General features: G+C 45.3%; 1 protein-coding gene across 1 annotated transcript in view; it reads left to right on the top strand.

The window, feature by feature from the left end:
• Positions 1-17302, top strand: part of LOC126456619 (alpha-tocopherol transfer protein-like) — a 94669-nt gene that overhangs the window by 60896 nt on the left and 16471 nt on the right. The window contains exon 2 of the mRNA XM_050092363.1: positions 12218-12544. Coding sequence (XP_049948320.1) covers positions 12218-12544 — 327 coding nt within the window. The remainder of the gene's footprint in view (positions 1-12217; positions 12545-17302) is intronic.

The raw sequence follows: 17302 nt of genomic DNA, 5'->3' as shown, positions 1-17302 counted from the left end.
GGCTGCACGATGTTGGGGCGTGAGCGGAAGACGGCCTAACGGTGTGCGGGACCGTAGCCCAGCTTCATGGAGACGGTTGCGAATGGTCCTCGCCGATACCCCAGGAGCAACAGTGTCCCTAATTTGCTGGGAAGTGGCGGTGGGGTCCCCTACGGCACTGCGTAGGATCCTACGGTCTTGGCGTGCATCCGTGCGTCGCTGCGGTCCGGTCCCAGGTCGACGGGCACGTGCACCTTCCGCCGACCACTGGCGACAACATCGATGTACTGTGGAGACCTCACGCCCCACGTGTTGAGCAATTCGGCGGTACGTCCACCTGGCCTCCCGCATGCCCACTATACGCCCTCGCTCAAAGTCCGTCAACTGCACATACGGTTCACGTCCACGCTGTCGCGGCATGCTACCAGTGTTAAAGACTGCGATGGAGCTCCGTATGCCACGGCAAACTGGCTGACACTGACGGCGGCGGTGCACAAATGCTGCACAGCTAGCGCCATTCGACGGCCAACACCGCGGTTCCTGGTGTGTCCGCTGTGCCGTGCGTGTGATCATTGCTTGTACAGCCCTCTCGCAGTGTCCGGAGCAAGTATGGTGGGTCTGACACACCGGTGTCAATGTGTTCTTTTTTCCATTTCCAGGAGTGTATACTGAGAGGCAGTAGTTAGTATACCCATTTCTTTGAAGAGGTTTTTGCAGGAGGTCCGTGAATTTACTCCACAAATAATATGTATTTACCCCAAATATTATCCCATATGACATTATGGAATGAAAGTATGCAAGCTTTTCATTTTTATGTTGCCTATGTCTGCTAACACTCGAATTGCAAATACAGATTTGTTAAGGCCTTTCTGCAGTTCTGTGGTGTGCTCCTCCCAACTGAATTTATTATCAAGTGGTAATCCCAGGACTTTTAAGACTGTCATCCTCGTATGTATGGTTCCATTTTTCCCCCCACTTCTTTTCCGCATGTGCACACAATGCAATTGGAGTACGTAGAACTGCTGCGGTTAATAACAAGTTGTTGTCAGCCATCTTGAACTTTGACGAAATATTTGATGACAGTGTAATACCCCTTGTAGCGCTACGTCAAAGATCTTTGTCAAATATATTGGACGGAATATTGGATCACATCCTTGATCAAATCTTTGACAAAGAAATTTGATAGTGTAATACTGGCCTTAGTGATGTCCGTACAGTGTGTAAACTTTTAGATAGCAGACCTCTCCCTAGTCCTGAATCGGTAGAAGTCGGTAAGGCCGGTATTACACTATCAAAATTACTGCCTCTCAGTATATTTACTTCTTAATGAAATTTGTCGTAAATAATATATCTCTTTTTCCAACAAACAACTCAGTTCATACACACAATACCAGGAAGAAAAATGATCTGCACAAGGACTTAAAAGCACTTACTTTAGTTCAAAAAGGGGTCCACTACTCAGGAACACTCATCTTCAATAATTTGCCAGGAAACATAAAAAATTTAGTTAGAAATAAAGATCAGTTTAAAAGGGACCTGAAAGACTTACTACTGGCCAACTCCTTCTACTCCATTGGCGAAAATTTTAATAGAAACAAATGATGTATTTATTCATACTATTAGTATTGTTATTTCAGCTTTAAAAAATCGACATGTTCCACATCCACGAGGATCTCCTCAGCACGGATCTATGGAACGAAAAACTAATCTAATCTGGGTGAAGCCGTGGGTTTTACGACGACACGATAAAAGCATTCAACAAAACTTGTTACGTGAGCTTACAGTGGAAGATGTCAAGTCGTACATCAATTACTTAAGAATGGATGTGCTCAATGAAGTGTATCCTCATATCACAAAGCACAATATTCACTTAAGAACTGCTACATCTTCAGAAGACAGGCTCACTATAACACTCCGATTCCTTGCTACAGGAGAGGGTTATGTTAGGTTAGGTTAGGTTAGGTCAGGTTAGGTCTCCAATCTTCTTAATCTATCTTTGTATTCAGGGTGCCTCACGTTGTAAAGCGCCTCATCAGCTTCAGATATCTCTATTAATTTTGTAGTTGTCAGCACACACCAATTGTATTTACTGGCAATGGTTATAAAAACACTACAGACGACAGAACGCTGCAGCGATGCTAGCGCTCCATGTGGTAACATGTCACATTGCAGTGAACAGAAGACAAGCGGTTTCTTTGATCAAATATACAGCGAGGCCCTAGATTTGATCAAATATTGGACGACATTTGACAAAGTCCCTATTACACTATCAAATATCTTTGACAAAGATTTTGGACAAAGATATTGGACAAAGAAATTTGATAGTGTAATACCGGCCTAACACCGATACCCAAGGGGGGACACGAACACAGTCTTCGCGTACGCGCGGCTCATGACAACGCCTAAAGCTGCTCTGCTACAGCGACCGAGTACAATTGGGTTTTCAGAGTCCTGTGAAATACTTATGAACTGGTGGCGAAATACATATTATCAATAAAATCATGTGGGAGGAAAGCAGGTGGGGAATGATGGCATTATAGGAATCAGAAACAGGACGTAAACAATAACAATTCATGAACTAGCAACAGGAGCTCATGTTTTCCGTAAAAACAGTTATGACAGTTTAGCAAGCTCGAGAGCAGATTCTTCCTTCTACTCCGGCAGTTTCCTTGGCTATTTGCAAACACCAGTTCGTTTGAAACTTCCTGGCAGATTAAAACTGTGTGCCCGACCGAGTTCGAGTCTCGGTCGGGCACACGGTTTTAATCTGCCAGGAAGTTTCATATCAGCGCACACTCCGCTGCAGAGTGAAAATCTCATTCTGGACCAGTTCGTTTCTTCAAGATTTGACTTCTGAAATGAGCAAACAGTTTAGAACAAAGCCACAGATCTAAGTTTAACACTGTTATGAAATTCATGCGTTTTTCAGATTGCGGCAGAAGCATACGCTTAGTTCCTCAGAATAAATTACGTTGATGAGGAAAACGCATCTTCCTCAGTCTTTGGCAGAGTTGTCCTCTGCACTCTGGAGAAAGAGAAATGAATGTGAGTTTTCTAGATTTCAGTATCTGTTTGAATCTGCTGACTGTAAGATTTATATTCTTACTGGACAAAATAAAAAATAAAATGAGAGAATGGATTGTGAATGAATCCACAGACGTTATTTTCGTGTGCATTATTACATTTGGCTAATTAATGTTTGTTCACATTCCGCATCAAAAGTGAGAAGAAAGCCAAATTGGGGGAGAAGCGTTCATCCAGGTCAAAACGTGCAATTGCAGAATGAAAGGGATTGTCGTAAGGTTCTCACTATTTGCAACTAATGAGAATATTTTCAAGTATTCCTTCGATGCTCATTGCCATCTCTTTGCAAATTGCCACTAGAAACAAAATCTTACATACGCACTGCAGGGAAAGTGCTAAAAAAGGGACACACATCGCTCATGCCTCAGCGAACATTATCATTTTATTCGCAAGTATAGTTGTTTCTTCTGTAGTTTATTCGTAAAATGGAAGTGGCTTCAAGGTCTCTTTTTGAATTGTTACATCAAACTGCATGCCATTGTTTACATCTTCAACTTCAAGTAAAACATACTAGATAGACGTAATCAGCCCCTAAAGCAGTCGGAAAAAAAGATCGGTCAAGCACCGGGGGGGGGGGGGGGGGGGGCGGGGGGGCAATTGCCCCTGGCTCAAGCAATTGTGTTCGGCACCAGTGCGCATGCGCGATTGGTTGAACTTCACTGTACCCAAGCGCTGGATAGGCCGCAAAGGGCCCAATGACAGGGCTTGCTTTGCATGGCCTCCACGTTCACCCGACCTAACGCCATACGATTTTTTTCCTTTGGGGCTTCATCAAGGATCGTGTGTACGTGCCTCCGCTACCAACAGACCTCCCTGAATTAAGAAACCGGATTGAAGCAGCTGTTGCTACAATCTCTGAAGACACACTTATCTACGTTTGGGAAGAACTCGGCTATAGACTTGATGTTTGCCCTGTGACAAACGGTGCTCACATTGGACATTTATAAGGTTCTTGGTAAAACTGTTTGAGTCGCTCTTTCATTTGACATATCATTTATAACTGTAAGTTTAATACAATATATATTATAAAGCGTTAAAACAACGATATTCATTTCTAAATTTCTAAACACCCCGTATAACAGTTCAGTACCGTGAACAAAAAAAAAAAAAAAAAAAAAAAGAAGAAGAGTTGACAATACGTGTAGCTCCGATTATTCATCAGCATGGAGCCATATCAAAATTTTGTTTTTAAGTAATAATCTTCCGTACGTATAAAACTTGAAGATCAGCAGAACATCCTCGAAACGCGTTGCAATATGTTAAATTATACATGAAGTAAATAAAAGCGGCTGGTAACGGAAACTACAAATCAGTAATTATTCCACACAGTCACGGTTCCCAAACGTAGCCACTATGGCTACAAGTGACTAATTCTTTCTGGTGAGGTTTCTCTGATCCATAGTTGTGTCCGACTCTTCGAAAAGCGCGCCAGGTGGTGTGCTTTCGCTTCGCGTCTAGTGTTTGCGTTGGCGCTTTCTGTTTGGCGCGCTGTTTGGATCGCTACCGCCCTCTAGCGCCAGGTGAGGCAAGTGTACGGTCGCGTGAAGATCGAGGAGTACGTACTGGGCGGTGACCGAGAGAGGTAGTGGCGAGAGCGGGGCCCTGCTGTTGGGGGTCGTCAACTGCTCGCCACGTGCTTTGCCCGACCTCTTGGCTGTCAGGGACTAAGTCTGCCTTACCCGCATGTACGTGGCTTATGAACCTTAGAAGCCGTGATGCAGGAGATCAACTCTTGGGACCGTATGTCTTCTTATCGGCCATTGAAACCACTGGCAGCGGTTGGCTCTGACGAGCATTTGGAAGTGCAACGTGTTCTAGGCGCTGTGGTGGACTGTGAGAAGTTGAGTACTGTTTTTATGTAACAGAGTTATATACATATATATACTGTTGTTGTGGTCTTCAGTCCTGAGACTGGTTTGATGCAGCTCTCCGTGCTACTCTATCCTGTGCAAGCTTCTTCATCTCCCAGTACCTACTGCAACCTACATCCGTTTGAATCTGCTTAGTGTATTCATCTCTTGGTCTCCTTCTACGATTTTTACCTTCCACGCTGCCCTCTAATACTAAATTGGTGATCCCTTGATGTCTCAGAACATGTCCTACCAACCGATCCCTTCTTCTAGTCAAGTTGTGCCACAAACTTCTCTTCTCCGCAATCCTATTCAATACCTCCTCATTAGTTATGTGATCTACCCATCTAATCTTCTGCATTCTTCTGTAGCACCACATTTCGAAAGCTTCCAAACTATTTATCGTCCATGTTTCACTTCCATACATTGCCACACTCCATACAAATACTTTCAGAAATGACTTCCTGACACTTAAATCTATATTCGAAGTTAACAAATTTCTCTTCTTCAGAAACGCTTTCCTTGCCATTGCCAGTCTACATTTTATATCCTCTCTACTTCGACCATGATCAGTTATTTTTCTCCCCAAATAGCAAAACTCCTTTACTAATTTAAGTGTCTCATTTCCTAATCTAATCCCCTCAGCATCACCCGACTTAATTCGACTACATTACATTATCCTCGTTTTGCTTTTGTTGATGTTCGTCTTATATCCACCTTTCAACATACTATCCATTCCGTTCAACTGCTCTTCCAAGTCCTTTGCTGTCTCTGACAGAATTACAATGTCATCGGCAAACCTCAAAGTTTTTATTACTTCTCCATGGATTTTAATACCTACTCCGAATTTTTCTATTGTTTCCTTCACTGCTTGCTCAATATAAAGATTGAATAACATCGGGGATAGGCTACAGCCCTGTCTCACTCCCTTCCCAACCACTGCTTCCATTTCATGTCCCTCGACTTTTATAACTGCCATCTGGTTTCTGTACAAATTGTAAACAGCCTTTCGCTCCCTGTATATTACCCCTGCCACCTTTAGAATTTGAAAGAGAGTATTCCAGTCAACATTGTCAAAAGCTTTCTCTAAGTCTACAAATGCTAGAAACGTAGGTTTGCCTTCCCTTAATCTAGCTTCTAAGATAAGTCGTAGGGTCAGTATTGCCTCACGTGTTCCAATATTTCTACGGAATCCCAACTGATCTTCCCCGAGGTCGGCTTCTACTAGTTTTTCCATGCGTCTGTAAAGAATTCGCGTTAGTATTTTGCAGCTGTGACTTATTAAACTCATTGTTCAGTAATTTTCACATCTGTCAACACCTGCTTTCTTTGGGATTGTAATTATTATATTCTTCTTGCAGTCTGAGGGTATTTCGCCTGTCTCATACATCTTGCTCACCAGATGGTAGAGTTTCGTCAGGACTGGCTCTCCCAAGGCCGTCAGTAGTTCTAATGGAATGTTGTCTACTCCTGGGGCCTTGTTTCGACCCAGATCTTTCAGTGCTCTGTCAAACTCTTCACGCAGTATTATATCTCCCATTTCATCTTCATCTATATTCTCTTCCATTTCCATAATATTGTCCTCAAGTACATCGCTCTTGTATAGACCTCTCTCTCTCTCTCTCTCTCTCTCTCTCTCTCTCTCTCTCTCTCTCTCTCTCTATATATATATATATATATATATATATATATATATATATATATATATATATATAAAGGGGTTTTTCAAGTTCTAGTGAAGTGTATGAGTTTCTTCACCAGTGGTTTGGTTGGGGTCTTCGCACCACAGTATTCGTTTGTCTGTCCGCAGGAAATGTGGTAATTGCTTCTTGGTCAGGCCGTTTAATTTACACCTCGATTGGGTGATTTAGGGTCGGTGTCGCGTGTCTTTGTGGTTCGGAGTCTGTGCAGGCACCGCCCTTGCTACATCTTCTGGTTTTGGGTAGCTCGGGGAGGTGGTAGCTTGTAATGGAAGTTTTGGGGCTGATCTGCTGTGGCCCTGTAGACCACCAATAACTATTCCGCCTATTGTGATTTGGGCCCCTTTACACTTGTCACTCCCTCACCGACCTAAGGAAATTTTTTTTGGGAACTGCCTTTAATGTGAAGGTTTGTGTGCTGGCTTATTCACATTTATCTTGTAACAACTGACAGGTGTAATATAAGTTATTTAACTGGCGAGAGACAACTATTTTAGCTTTAGTACAAACTGGCTACTTAAAGGTTTTTTTATTTCTTTTTTATTTTATTTCATTTTTTTTTTTTGCGGAATTGTTCTAAAAAAATGGTTCAAATGGCTCTGAGCACTATGGGACTCAACTGCTGAGGTCAGTAGTCCCCTAGAACTTAGAACTAGTTAAACCTAACTAACCTAAGGACATCACAAACGTCCATGCCCGAGGCAGGATTCGAACCTGCGACCGTAGCGGTCTTGCGGTTCCAGACTGCAGCGCCTTTAACCGCACGGCCACTTCGGCCGGCCGGAATTGTTCTCTTATAGGTATAACAAGTTTAAAATCTTATTATTGGGAAGTTGTTAACGTCATACCTTGCAATATCCTTTCCATAGAGAAAATTTACCAGCTATTTAAAAGAGTTTTTTAAATTGTTGTCTTATATACCGGGTGATCAAAAAGTCAGTATAAATTTGAAAACTTAATAAACGACGGAATAATGTAGATAGAGAGGTAAAAATTGACACACATGCTTGGAATGACATGAGGTTTTATTAGAACAAAAAAAAGCAAAGTTCACAAAATGTCCGACAGATGGCGCTGGACAGCAAAACGTCAATGACTACTCATGACAATCGTGTATAAAAGGAGCTGAAATGAGAGAGAGAATCAGATGTGCCAGCAGTCGCAGCATGTTGATGTTACCTGAAAAGGCGCTTTTAGTGAAGCATCAGAATGGAGAATGTGCTAGTTCAGCGTTACGATCCTATCGTCATAGGAAGGGGATTCGAACGGGTAAAGGTCCGTTGACAAATGCAGCTGTGGCGAGAATGATTTTGAAGTTCGAAGCCACGGGTTGTTTAGACGATAGACTCCGTAGTGGCCGACCGAGCACAAGGCGTAATGCTGCTGAGACAGTTCAGGAAGAAATGGAGACTTTAGCGGGTTCGTCTATGCACGGGGAAGTCAGCGCTCGTGCAGTCGCACGTCGCACCGGCATTCCATACACTATTGTTTGGTTGGCACTTGGGCGTACCCTCCGATGCTATCCGTACAAAATCCATCGGCATCATGAACTGTTACCTGGCGATTTATTGAAGCGGAGGGCATTTGCGGTGTGGGCGTTTCAAAAGATGTCGGAAGATGACGATTGGTTGAGTAACGTGCTGTGGACCGACGAAGCTCATTTCACGCTCCGAGGGTCTGTCGACGCCTACAACTGCAGAATTTGGGCTACCGAAAATCCTAGAACTGTCGTCGAAACTCCATTGCACGACGAGAAAGTCACGGTATGGGTTGGATTTACCACATCTACCGTTATCAAGCCTTTCTTCTTTGAGGAAATGCGTGATTCTGGTTTTGTAACTGCTACCGTGACGGGTGAGAGGTACGCCGATATGTTACAGAATCGCATGATCCCCAGCCTGGCTGATAAACACCTGCTGGAACGTACGATGTTTATGCAGGATGGCGCTCCACCCCATATTGCTAGACGCGTGAAAGATCTCTTGCGCGCGTCGTTTGGTGATGATCGTGTGCTCAGCCGCCACTTTCGCCATGCTTGGCCTCCCAGGTCCCCAGATTTCAGTACGTGCGATTATTGGCTTTGGGGTTACCTGAAGTCGCAAGTGTATCGTGATCGACCGACATGTCTAGGGGTGTTGAAAGACAACATCCGACGCCAATGTCTCACCATAACTCCGGACATGCTTTACAGTGCTGTTCACAACATTATTCCACGACTACAGCTGTTGTTGAGGAATGATGGTGGACATATTGAGCATTTCCTGTAAAGAACATCATCTTTGCTTTGTCTTACTTTGTTATGTTAATTATTGCTATTCTGATCAGATGAAGCGCCATCTGTTGGACATTTTTTGAACCTTTGTATTTTTTTGGTTCTAATAAAACACCATGTCATTCCAAGCATGTGTGTCAATTTGTACCTCTCTATCTACATTATTCCGTAATTTATTCAGTTTTCAAATTTATACTGACTTTTTGATCACCTCATATATATATGTCAAGTTAAAATCTTACTATTGGGAAGTTGGTAACGTCATACCTGGCAATCTCCTTTTCATAAAGAAAATTTGTCAGCTATTCGAAATTGTTTTTTAATTTTTGTAATTGCCAGAGTTAAAAATTTGTTATTGAGAAAGCCTTTCAAAATAAAAAGATGACCTTAGCAGTGTGTTATTTCACCACCACCTCCTGGCCCCTACTTCCACAATAACGGTTGTAATAACATGTGTATTGTATTGTATTGTATTGTATTGTACGTTAACCGGGGACCTAGAAACGACAGAGAGGCTCCGTCCCCGCCGCAGCCGCAGTGGTCCACAACCCCACGACGACTACCGCAGTCCACTTCACCCCTCCGCTGCCCCACACTGAACCCAGGGTTATTGTGCGGTTCGGCCCCCGGTGGACCCCTCAGGGAACGTCTCACACCAGACGAGTGTAATCCCTAAGTTTGCGTGGTAGAGTAATGGTGGTGTACGCGTACGTGGAGAACTTGTTTGCGCAGCAATCGCCGACATAGTGCAACTGTGGCGGAATAAGGGGAACCAGCCCGCATTCGCCGAGGCAGATGGAAAACCGCCTAAAAACCATCCACAGACTGGCGGTTCGCCGGACCTCGACACAAATCCGGCGGGCGGATTCGTGCCGGGGACCAGGCGCTCCTTCCCGCCCAGAAAGCCCTGCGTTAGATCGCACGGACAACCGGGCGGGCGAATAACATGTGTACAGTGGAAGATTAACCGTCATCTTCGGGACCGTGGTCGTGACGGTTGAGCGAATAGACGGATTACAGAAACACTGTATTCCTCCAAAACATAACCTCAATCAATTATTTTATGTATAGACACAATCACTCTCACAGTAATATAATAATATTTCGGAGCGAAAACAAATTAAACACGATTGTAATAGCAAATAAAACTATTTATTACATGATAAAAACATCCGTATAGTAGCTACAAAAGTTGCAAAATACGTAATGTACAGTACTGTACTGTACTATAAACTAACAGGTGAAATAGTTTATCTAGCTTGGAAATAGTAAGCCAATTTCTTGTGCGTTTTTAATGTTCGAGCTTTCACCGCGGCAATATTTCGTATTTTTCGGAGCAGTAGAGCCTGCGTTGCATTAGCCTCTTCTTGACTTTCAAACCATTCTATGCACTTGGACAGCATTGTTTCGGCCTCTGAATGGCCAATAGTTTGTTTTTCTTCATCAGCCCCTTCTTCTTCTTCTTTGGTGGCACTTACGCTGGCAACAATTTCGTCATCACTCAAAATTTGAAAACTCCCGTCGACTTTGTCACACTCTAACCACTCTGATACTTCTTCTGACGTCAAATTTGTGCTGATTTGTAAATTATTGCACAAATTGACCATCTCGTCAACTGTCACACACTCAGGTTCCTCCGATTCTTCACCTCTAGGTTGAGGCCAAAGTTTATTCCAGCCGTTCTTGAGATTTGACACTGACAAATCACTCCATGCACTGGCAACATTGAAAATGGCATCTTTAATACTGTAAGACCTCCAAAACTGTTTTACAGATGTTGATTCATCAGATGAGAGCAAACTTTCGATAAATATTTTTCTATAACGACGTTTCATGTTTTCGATGATTCCCTGATCCATGGGCTGTATAAGTGAAGTTGTGTTTTCTGGAAGGAAGAGACATGTTATGTTGCCATCATTACTTTTCATTTCACAAGTAGGGTGCGTTGGGGCATTGTCTAATAGCAATAACGCTTTCTGTGGCAACTTTTTTTCAGCCAAATGTGCTCTAACTTGAGGTACAAACTGTTTGTGAAACCAGTCAGGAAAAATTGATTGACCCATCCAAGCACTCTTCTGGGCGTAGTATTGTGCAGGGAGAGCATTCAAATTCTTGAATGCACGAGGTTTTCTTGATTTCCCAATCACAAGTAGGGGTAGCCTATGATTGCCGGTCACATTTGCGCAAACCACAGCAGTGATGCGATCTTTTTGTACTTTGAAACCTGGAGCAGCTTTTTCAGAGAGTGATGCTAATGTCTTTTGTGGTAAAGCCTTCCAATGAAGCCCAGTTTCATCACAATTGTAAATTTGCTCCCTAACAAGATTCAAATCAGGCATTTTTTCTTTAAATTGTTCCCGGAACTCAGCAATTACAGAGCTATCCGCGCTGAGTTTTTCTCCACTGATATCAAGTTGGCGAATGCCATGACGAAATTTAAATTTGTCGAGCCATCCGATACTTGCTTTAAAAGACGAGTTACCATCAAGTTGGTTGTTCATTTCAACAGCCATGGCCATTATTATAGGCCCTGAAAGTGGAATCTTCTGACTTCTTGCTTGTATGAACCATCGGTACATTGCACTGTCCAATTCATCATTTTTGCAGGTTTCATTGTCTTTCTTGTTCGCACATCTCCATCCATGCTCTGCATTGTTGACGTATGTCGTTCTATTTTATCAGCATCACGTTTTATATCGTTAACTGTTGTTCTTCCAATACCATAAATCAGCGCTACATTTGTCGCAGTTTCGCCCTTTCTTAAGCGTTTTATAATTTCAAGTTTTTGATTAAGTCCTAAAACAACACGTTTACGTTTTTCAGACATTTTATCAAGTCACTGTATCACACACACCTGCACTAAATACGGTAGTGTAAAATATTAGTCAATAAAGCTTATTCAAGTGGAAAACACGTAACACGTAACACGTAACACGCTACATACACTGCGAGTCTTCTCGCCACAACTGGAAACCGATCCAGTGGTGATTGTTGACTCACAAGTGAGACAAAGACAAGAAAAGGGGGAGATGTGTTAGCACGTCAACTGAAGGTCATATTTTATGTACCATTCTACGGCGGGCGGATACATTCACTTCCCACTAAAATAAAGTAAATAAACAACTGCACCTTAGAGCATTCCGTTATTACGGTATTATTATGCTGTTACAGCAGTGACGGTTAACAGAAACTGGCGGTTTAAAGAGTGACGGTTAAACGAGTTTTTACTGTGCTTGAGTTGTTGTTTGTGAACCGCCCTAATGGACGGTTCACTCCCTTTATCCTGGCGTCCCTGCACTGACGCACGCCTTCCGCGACCGTTTGTTGCGCAGGCGCAGCTGTACGAGGAGTTCGTGCGGCAGCGCGGGCCCGGCTGGCGGCGCCCACGTCGGCCGTGGGTGCGGCGCTGCCTGACCTCTGGCGTGCTGGAGGTGCGCGCCCGCCGGCTGCTGCTGCTGCGCCTCGGCCGCTGGCGGACCGCGGCCTGGCAGGCGGAGGAGCTGCTGCAGGCGGCCGGCCTGTGCGGCGAGGTGGCCGCGCTGGAGCCCGCGGCGCAGCTGTCGGGCGTGCAGGCCGTCTTCGATCTGCGCGGGCTGGGCCTCGAGCAGCTGCGCGCGCTCTCGCCCGGCTTCGCGCGCACCATGGTCCACTACCTCGCGGTGAGTGCTCAGCCGCGCCGAGGTCGGCGACCTTCAGTACTCTTCCACGCTCTTGTTTCACTCACTTCTTTCACTCTTCGTGAATACTATACTTTGAAACTTCCTGGCAGTTCGAGTCTCGGTCCGGCACACAGTTTTAATCTGCCAGGAAGTTTCATATCAGCGCACACTCCGCTGCAGAGTGAAAATCTCATTCTGAAAACATCCCCCAGGCTGTGGCAAAGCCATGTCTCCGCAATATCCTTTCTTTCAGGTGTGCTAGTCCTGCTTGATTCGCAGGAGAGCTTCTGTAAAGTTTGGGAGGTAGGAGACGAGGTACTGGCAGAAGGAAAGCTGTGAGGACGGGGCGTGAGTCGTGCTTGGGTAGCTCAGTTGGTAGAGCACTTGCCCGCGAAAGGCACAGGTCCCGAGTTCGAGTCTCGGTCGGGCACACAGTTTTAATCTGCCAGGAAGTTTCATATCAGCGCACACTCCGCTGCAGAGTGAAAATCTCATTCTGGATACTATACGTTGTTCATCGTAGGTCTGTCCGCAGCCCACGGTCCAGTGGAGCATTTCTTAACCGCCGTGTAGCGACACACTGGTGCGTGCCGCCAGTAATGTCAGGGGTGCCGCGAGATTTCTACTAATCTTCTGCTGATAAAATGTCCACAACATAGAAATCGCCAAATCGTTTCTTGCAACAACCACTTCATAAAATTTGTATCTCACATTCATTCTACACTGAAACGCCAAAGAATCTGGCATTGCCATGCGTATTCAAACACAGAGGTACGTATGTAAACAGGCAGAATACGGCACACCTATATAAGACAACAAGTGTCCAGCACAGTTGTTAGATCGCTTACTGCTCCTACAATGGCAGGTTATCAAGATTTAAGTGAGTTTGAACGTGGTGTTATAGTCGGCTTAAGTGAAAGAACTTGCCCCCCTTCTAACAGCCGTGTACCACAAGTCTCTAGAGGAACGGACGGTTCCAAATGATTGGAAAAGAGCACAGGTAGTTCCACTTTTCAAGAAGGGTCGTCGAGCAGATGCGCAAAACTATAGGCCTATATCTCTGACATCGATCTATTGTAGAATTTTAGAACATGGTTTTTGCTCGCGTATCATGTCATTTCTGGAAACCCAGAATCTACTGTGTAGGAATCGCCATGGATCCTGGAAACAGCAATCGTGTGAGACCCAACATGCTTTATTTGTTCATGAGATCCAAAAAATATTAGATACAGGCTCCCAGGTAGATGCTATTTTCCTTGACTTCCGGGAGGTGTTCGATACAGTTCCGCACTGTCGCCTGATAAACAAAGTAAGAGCCTACGGAATATCAGACCAGCTGTGTGGCTGGATTGAAGAGTTTTTAGCAAACAGAACACAGCATGTTGTTATCAATGGAGAGACGTCTACAGACGTTAAAGTAAGCTCTGGCGTGCCACTGGGGAGTGTTATGGGACCATTGCTTTTCACAATATATGTAAATGACATAGTGTCGGAAGTTCCACGCGGCTTTTCGCGGATGATGCTGTAGTACACAGAGATGTTGCAGCATTAGAAAATTGCAGCGAAATGCAGCAAGATCTGCAGCGGATAGGCACTTGGTGCAGGGAGTGGCAACTGACCCTTAACATAGACAAATGTAATGTATTGCGAATACATAGAAAGAAGGATCCTTTATTGTATGATTATATGATATCGGAACAAACACTGGTAGCAGTTACTCCTGTAAAATATCTGGGAGTATGCGTACGGAACGATTTGAAGTGGAATGATCATACAAAATTAATTCTTGGTAAGGCGGGTGACAGGTTGAGATTCATTGGGAGAGTCCTTACAAAATGTAGTCCATCAACAAAAGAGGTGGCTTACAAAACACTCGCTCGACCTATACTTGAGTATTGCTTATCAGTGTGGGATCCGTCCCAGGTCGGGTTGACAGAGGAGACAGAGACGATCCAAAGAAGAGCGATGCGTTTCGTTACAGGGTTATTTGGTAAGCGTGATAGCGTTATGGAGATGCTTAGCAAACTCAAGTGGCAGATTCTGTAAGAGAGGCGCTCTGCAACGCGGTGTAGCTTGCTGTCCAGGTTTCGAGAGGGTGCGTTTCTGGATGAGGTATCGAATATATTGCTTCCCCCTACTTACACCTCCCGAGGAGATCTCGAATGTAAAATTAGAGAGATTCGAACGCGCACGGGGGTTTCCGGCAGTCGTTCTTCCCGCGAACCATACGCGACTGGAACAGGAAAGAGAGCTAATGACAGTGGCACGTAAAGTGCCCTCCGCCACACACCGTTGGGTGGCTTTCGGAGTATAAATGTAGATGTAGAACGTCTACGAGGTAGCGATGAAGTGGGGGTGACAGAACTGCAACCCTTCCGCAAATTGCTGCAGATTGCAATGCAGGGCTCTCAACAAGTGTCAGTGTGTGAACCATTCACAACGAAACATCATCCATATGGGCTTTCGGAGCTGAAGGCCAACTCGTGTACCCTTGATGACTGCGCGACACAAAGCTTTACGCCTCACCTGGGCCCGTCAACACTGACATTGGACTGCTGATGACGGGAAACATGTTGTCTGGAAATTTGTGGTCAGTTCCTAAGGGGCCAAACTGCTGAGATCATTAGGCTCTACACGTTGCCTGCCCCGACGAGTCTACTTTCAAATTGTGTCGAGCGGATGGACGTGTACAGGTATGGAGACAACCTCATGAATCCATCGACCCTGCATGTTAGCAAGGAGCTGTTCAAGCTGACGGAGGCTCTGTAATGATGTGGGGCATGTGCAGTGATATGGGACCCCTGATACGTCCAGATACGACTCTGACACGTGACACGTACGTAAGCAACCTGTCTGATCACCTGCATCCATTCATGTCCATTGTGCGTTCCGATCGACTTGGGCAATTCCAGAAGGATAATGCGACACCCCACACGTCCATAAATGCTACAGAGTGCCTCCGGGAACACTGTTCCGAGTTTAAACACTTCCGCTGGCCACCAAACTCCCCAGACATGAACTTTATTGAGCATATCTGGGATGCCTTGCAACGCGCTGTTCAGAAGAGATCTCCACCCCCTCCTGCTCTTACGGATTTCTCGACAGCCCTTCGGGATTCATGGTGTCAGTTCCCTCCAGCACTACTTCAGAGATTACTCGAGTCCATGCCACGTCGTGTTGTGGCACTTTGCGTGCTCGCGGGGACTCTACATGATAGTGGGCAGGTGTGCCAGTTTCTTTGGCTCTTCAGTGTTTTATAAAAAAAAAAATATATGTACGCTGACGGAAAGAAAATCACAACACCAAAAAGGGTCAATGTGACATAAACGAAAGTCGGAAGGAGTGTTTCTGCATCTGAAAGATGATGTTTATTCGAACTTCGGGCCAGTCGCCTAAGAGTAGCACTAATAGCGCAACTACGATGCTGCAAATCAGGTTTGCTTTAAATACAAGCTGTAACGGTCTTGAGAAAAAACAACTGGGGTCACACGCACCCAAGTCAAAACTATAGGACATGAAGACAGAGAGGAGTTAGCAAAGGGCTATGCCTCAATCCCAACTGACGTAAGAGAAGACAGCTAAAAACAGGGACGTGGAGAAAGGGCTGCAAAAGACACCATAGAGAAACGGAGATCCAGAACTAAAAATTAAATGGCGTACGCCATACTGTTGCGATGGATAAAAAGTAGAACGCCGTCGACAGCCCGCGCGTCATTTGCTACAACGGCCGATAACTCTGACGGCAAACCCAAGCAGGAAAGTAAACGGTTAAAATATGGGCATTCCGTGAGGAAGTGGCAGACAGTTAAGGCTTGGGCGCAATGTGTACAAAGTAGTGGGGGAGCGCCATTTAACAAATGACCATGGCTGAAGAGGCAGTGCCCAATAAGCAACCTAGTTAAAATAATCTCTTTCCAGCGGGAGGGCCGAGAGGATGTCGTCCAAGCCGCTGAGAGAGGCTTAATAATCTGGAGCTTATTCCCATGAAGGGAGGACCAATGGCGATGCCAAAGGAACACAACCTGCTGACAGGCGGCAACACAGAGATCTCTGGAGGGAATAGAGGAACTAGTGGGCTGTGGTACGAGGACTGCAGCCTTGGCAGCAGCGTCAGCGGCCTAGCTTCCCGCCAGACCGACATGACCTGGAACCCACAGAAACATCACACTGGCTCCACCATGGATGAGCAAGTGACAGTTTCCTTGGACCCGTTGCACTATGGGATGGGCGGAGTACAGCGCACATAGACTTTGAATGGCACTGAGAGAGTCTGAGCAGAGGACACAATTGAAAAGTCTGTGTCGCTGGTTGTACTCCGTGGCCAGATACAGGGCGAAGAGCTCGGCTGTAAATACTGAGCAGTGTGCCAGAAGCCGATATTGAAAAACGTTGGTGCCAATAACGAAGGCACAATCGGCACCACGGTCAGTCTGACAGCCATCGGTGTACACAAAGGTACAATCGCGAAGTTCCGTGCAAAGGTCATGAAACTGAAGTCGACAGAGCGAGGCTGGTGTAGTGTCCTTAGGAAGCGAATGAAGCCCAAGGTGAACATGGGCCGCTGCACGAAGCCAAGGTGGTGAAGACTTTACACCCACCGGGACAGTTGCAGGCAGCGTGAAGTTAAGCCGCTGGAGCAAGTGCCGAAAGTGGACCCCAGGAGATAACAGAGAAGAGGGACACGCCCCATACTAGCGATCAAAGGAATCATCGAAGAAGGAGGCATAAGATTGGTGGCCACACATGGCAGACGAACGG

This window comes from Schistocerca serialis, chromosome 2 (genome assembly GCF_023864345.2).
Source record: "Schistocerca serialis cubense isolate TAMUIC-IGC-003099 chromosome 2, iqSchSeri2.2, whole genome shotgun sequence".
In the NCBI taxonomy this organism is placed as follows: Eukaryota; Metazoa; Arthropoda; class Insecta; order Orthoptera; family Acrididae; genus Schistocerca; species Schistocerca serialis.
The sequence above is the reverse complement of the archived record's forward strand: the minus strand, read 5'-3'. Positions and strand labels throughout refer to the sequence as shown.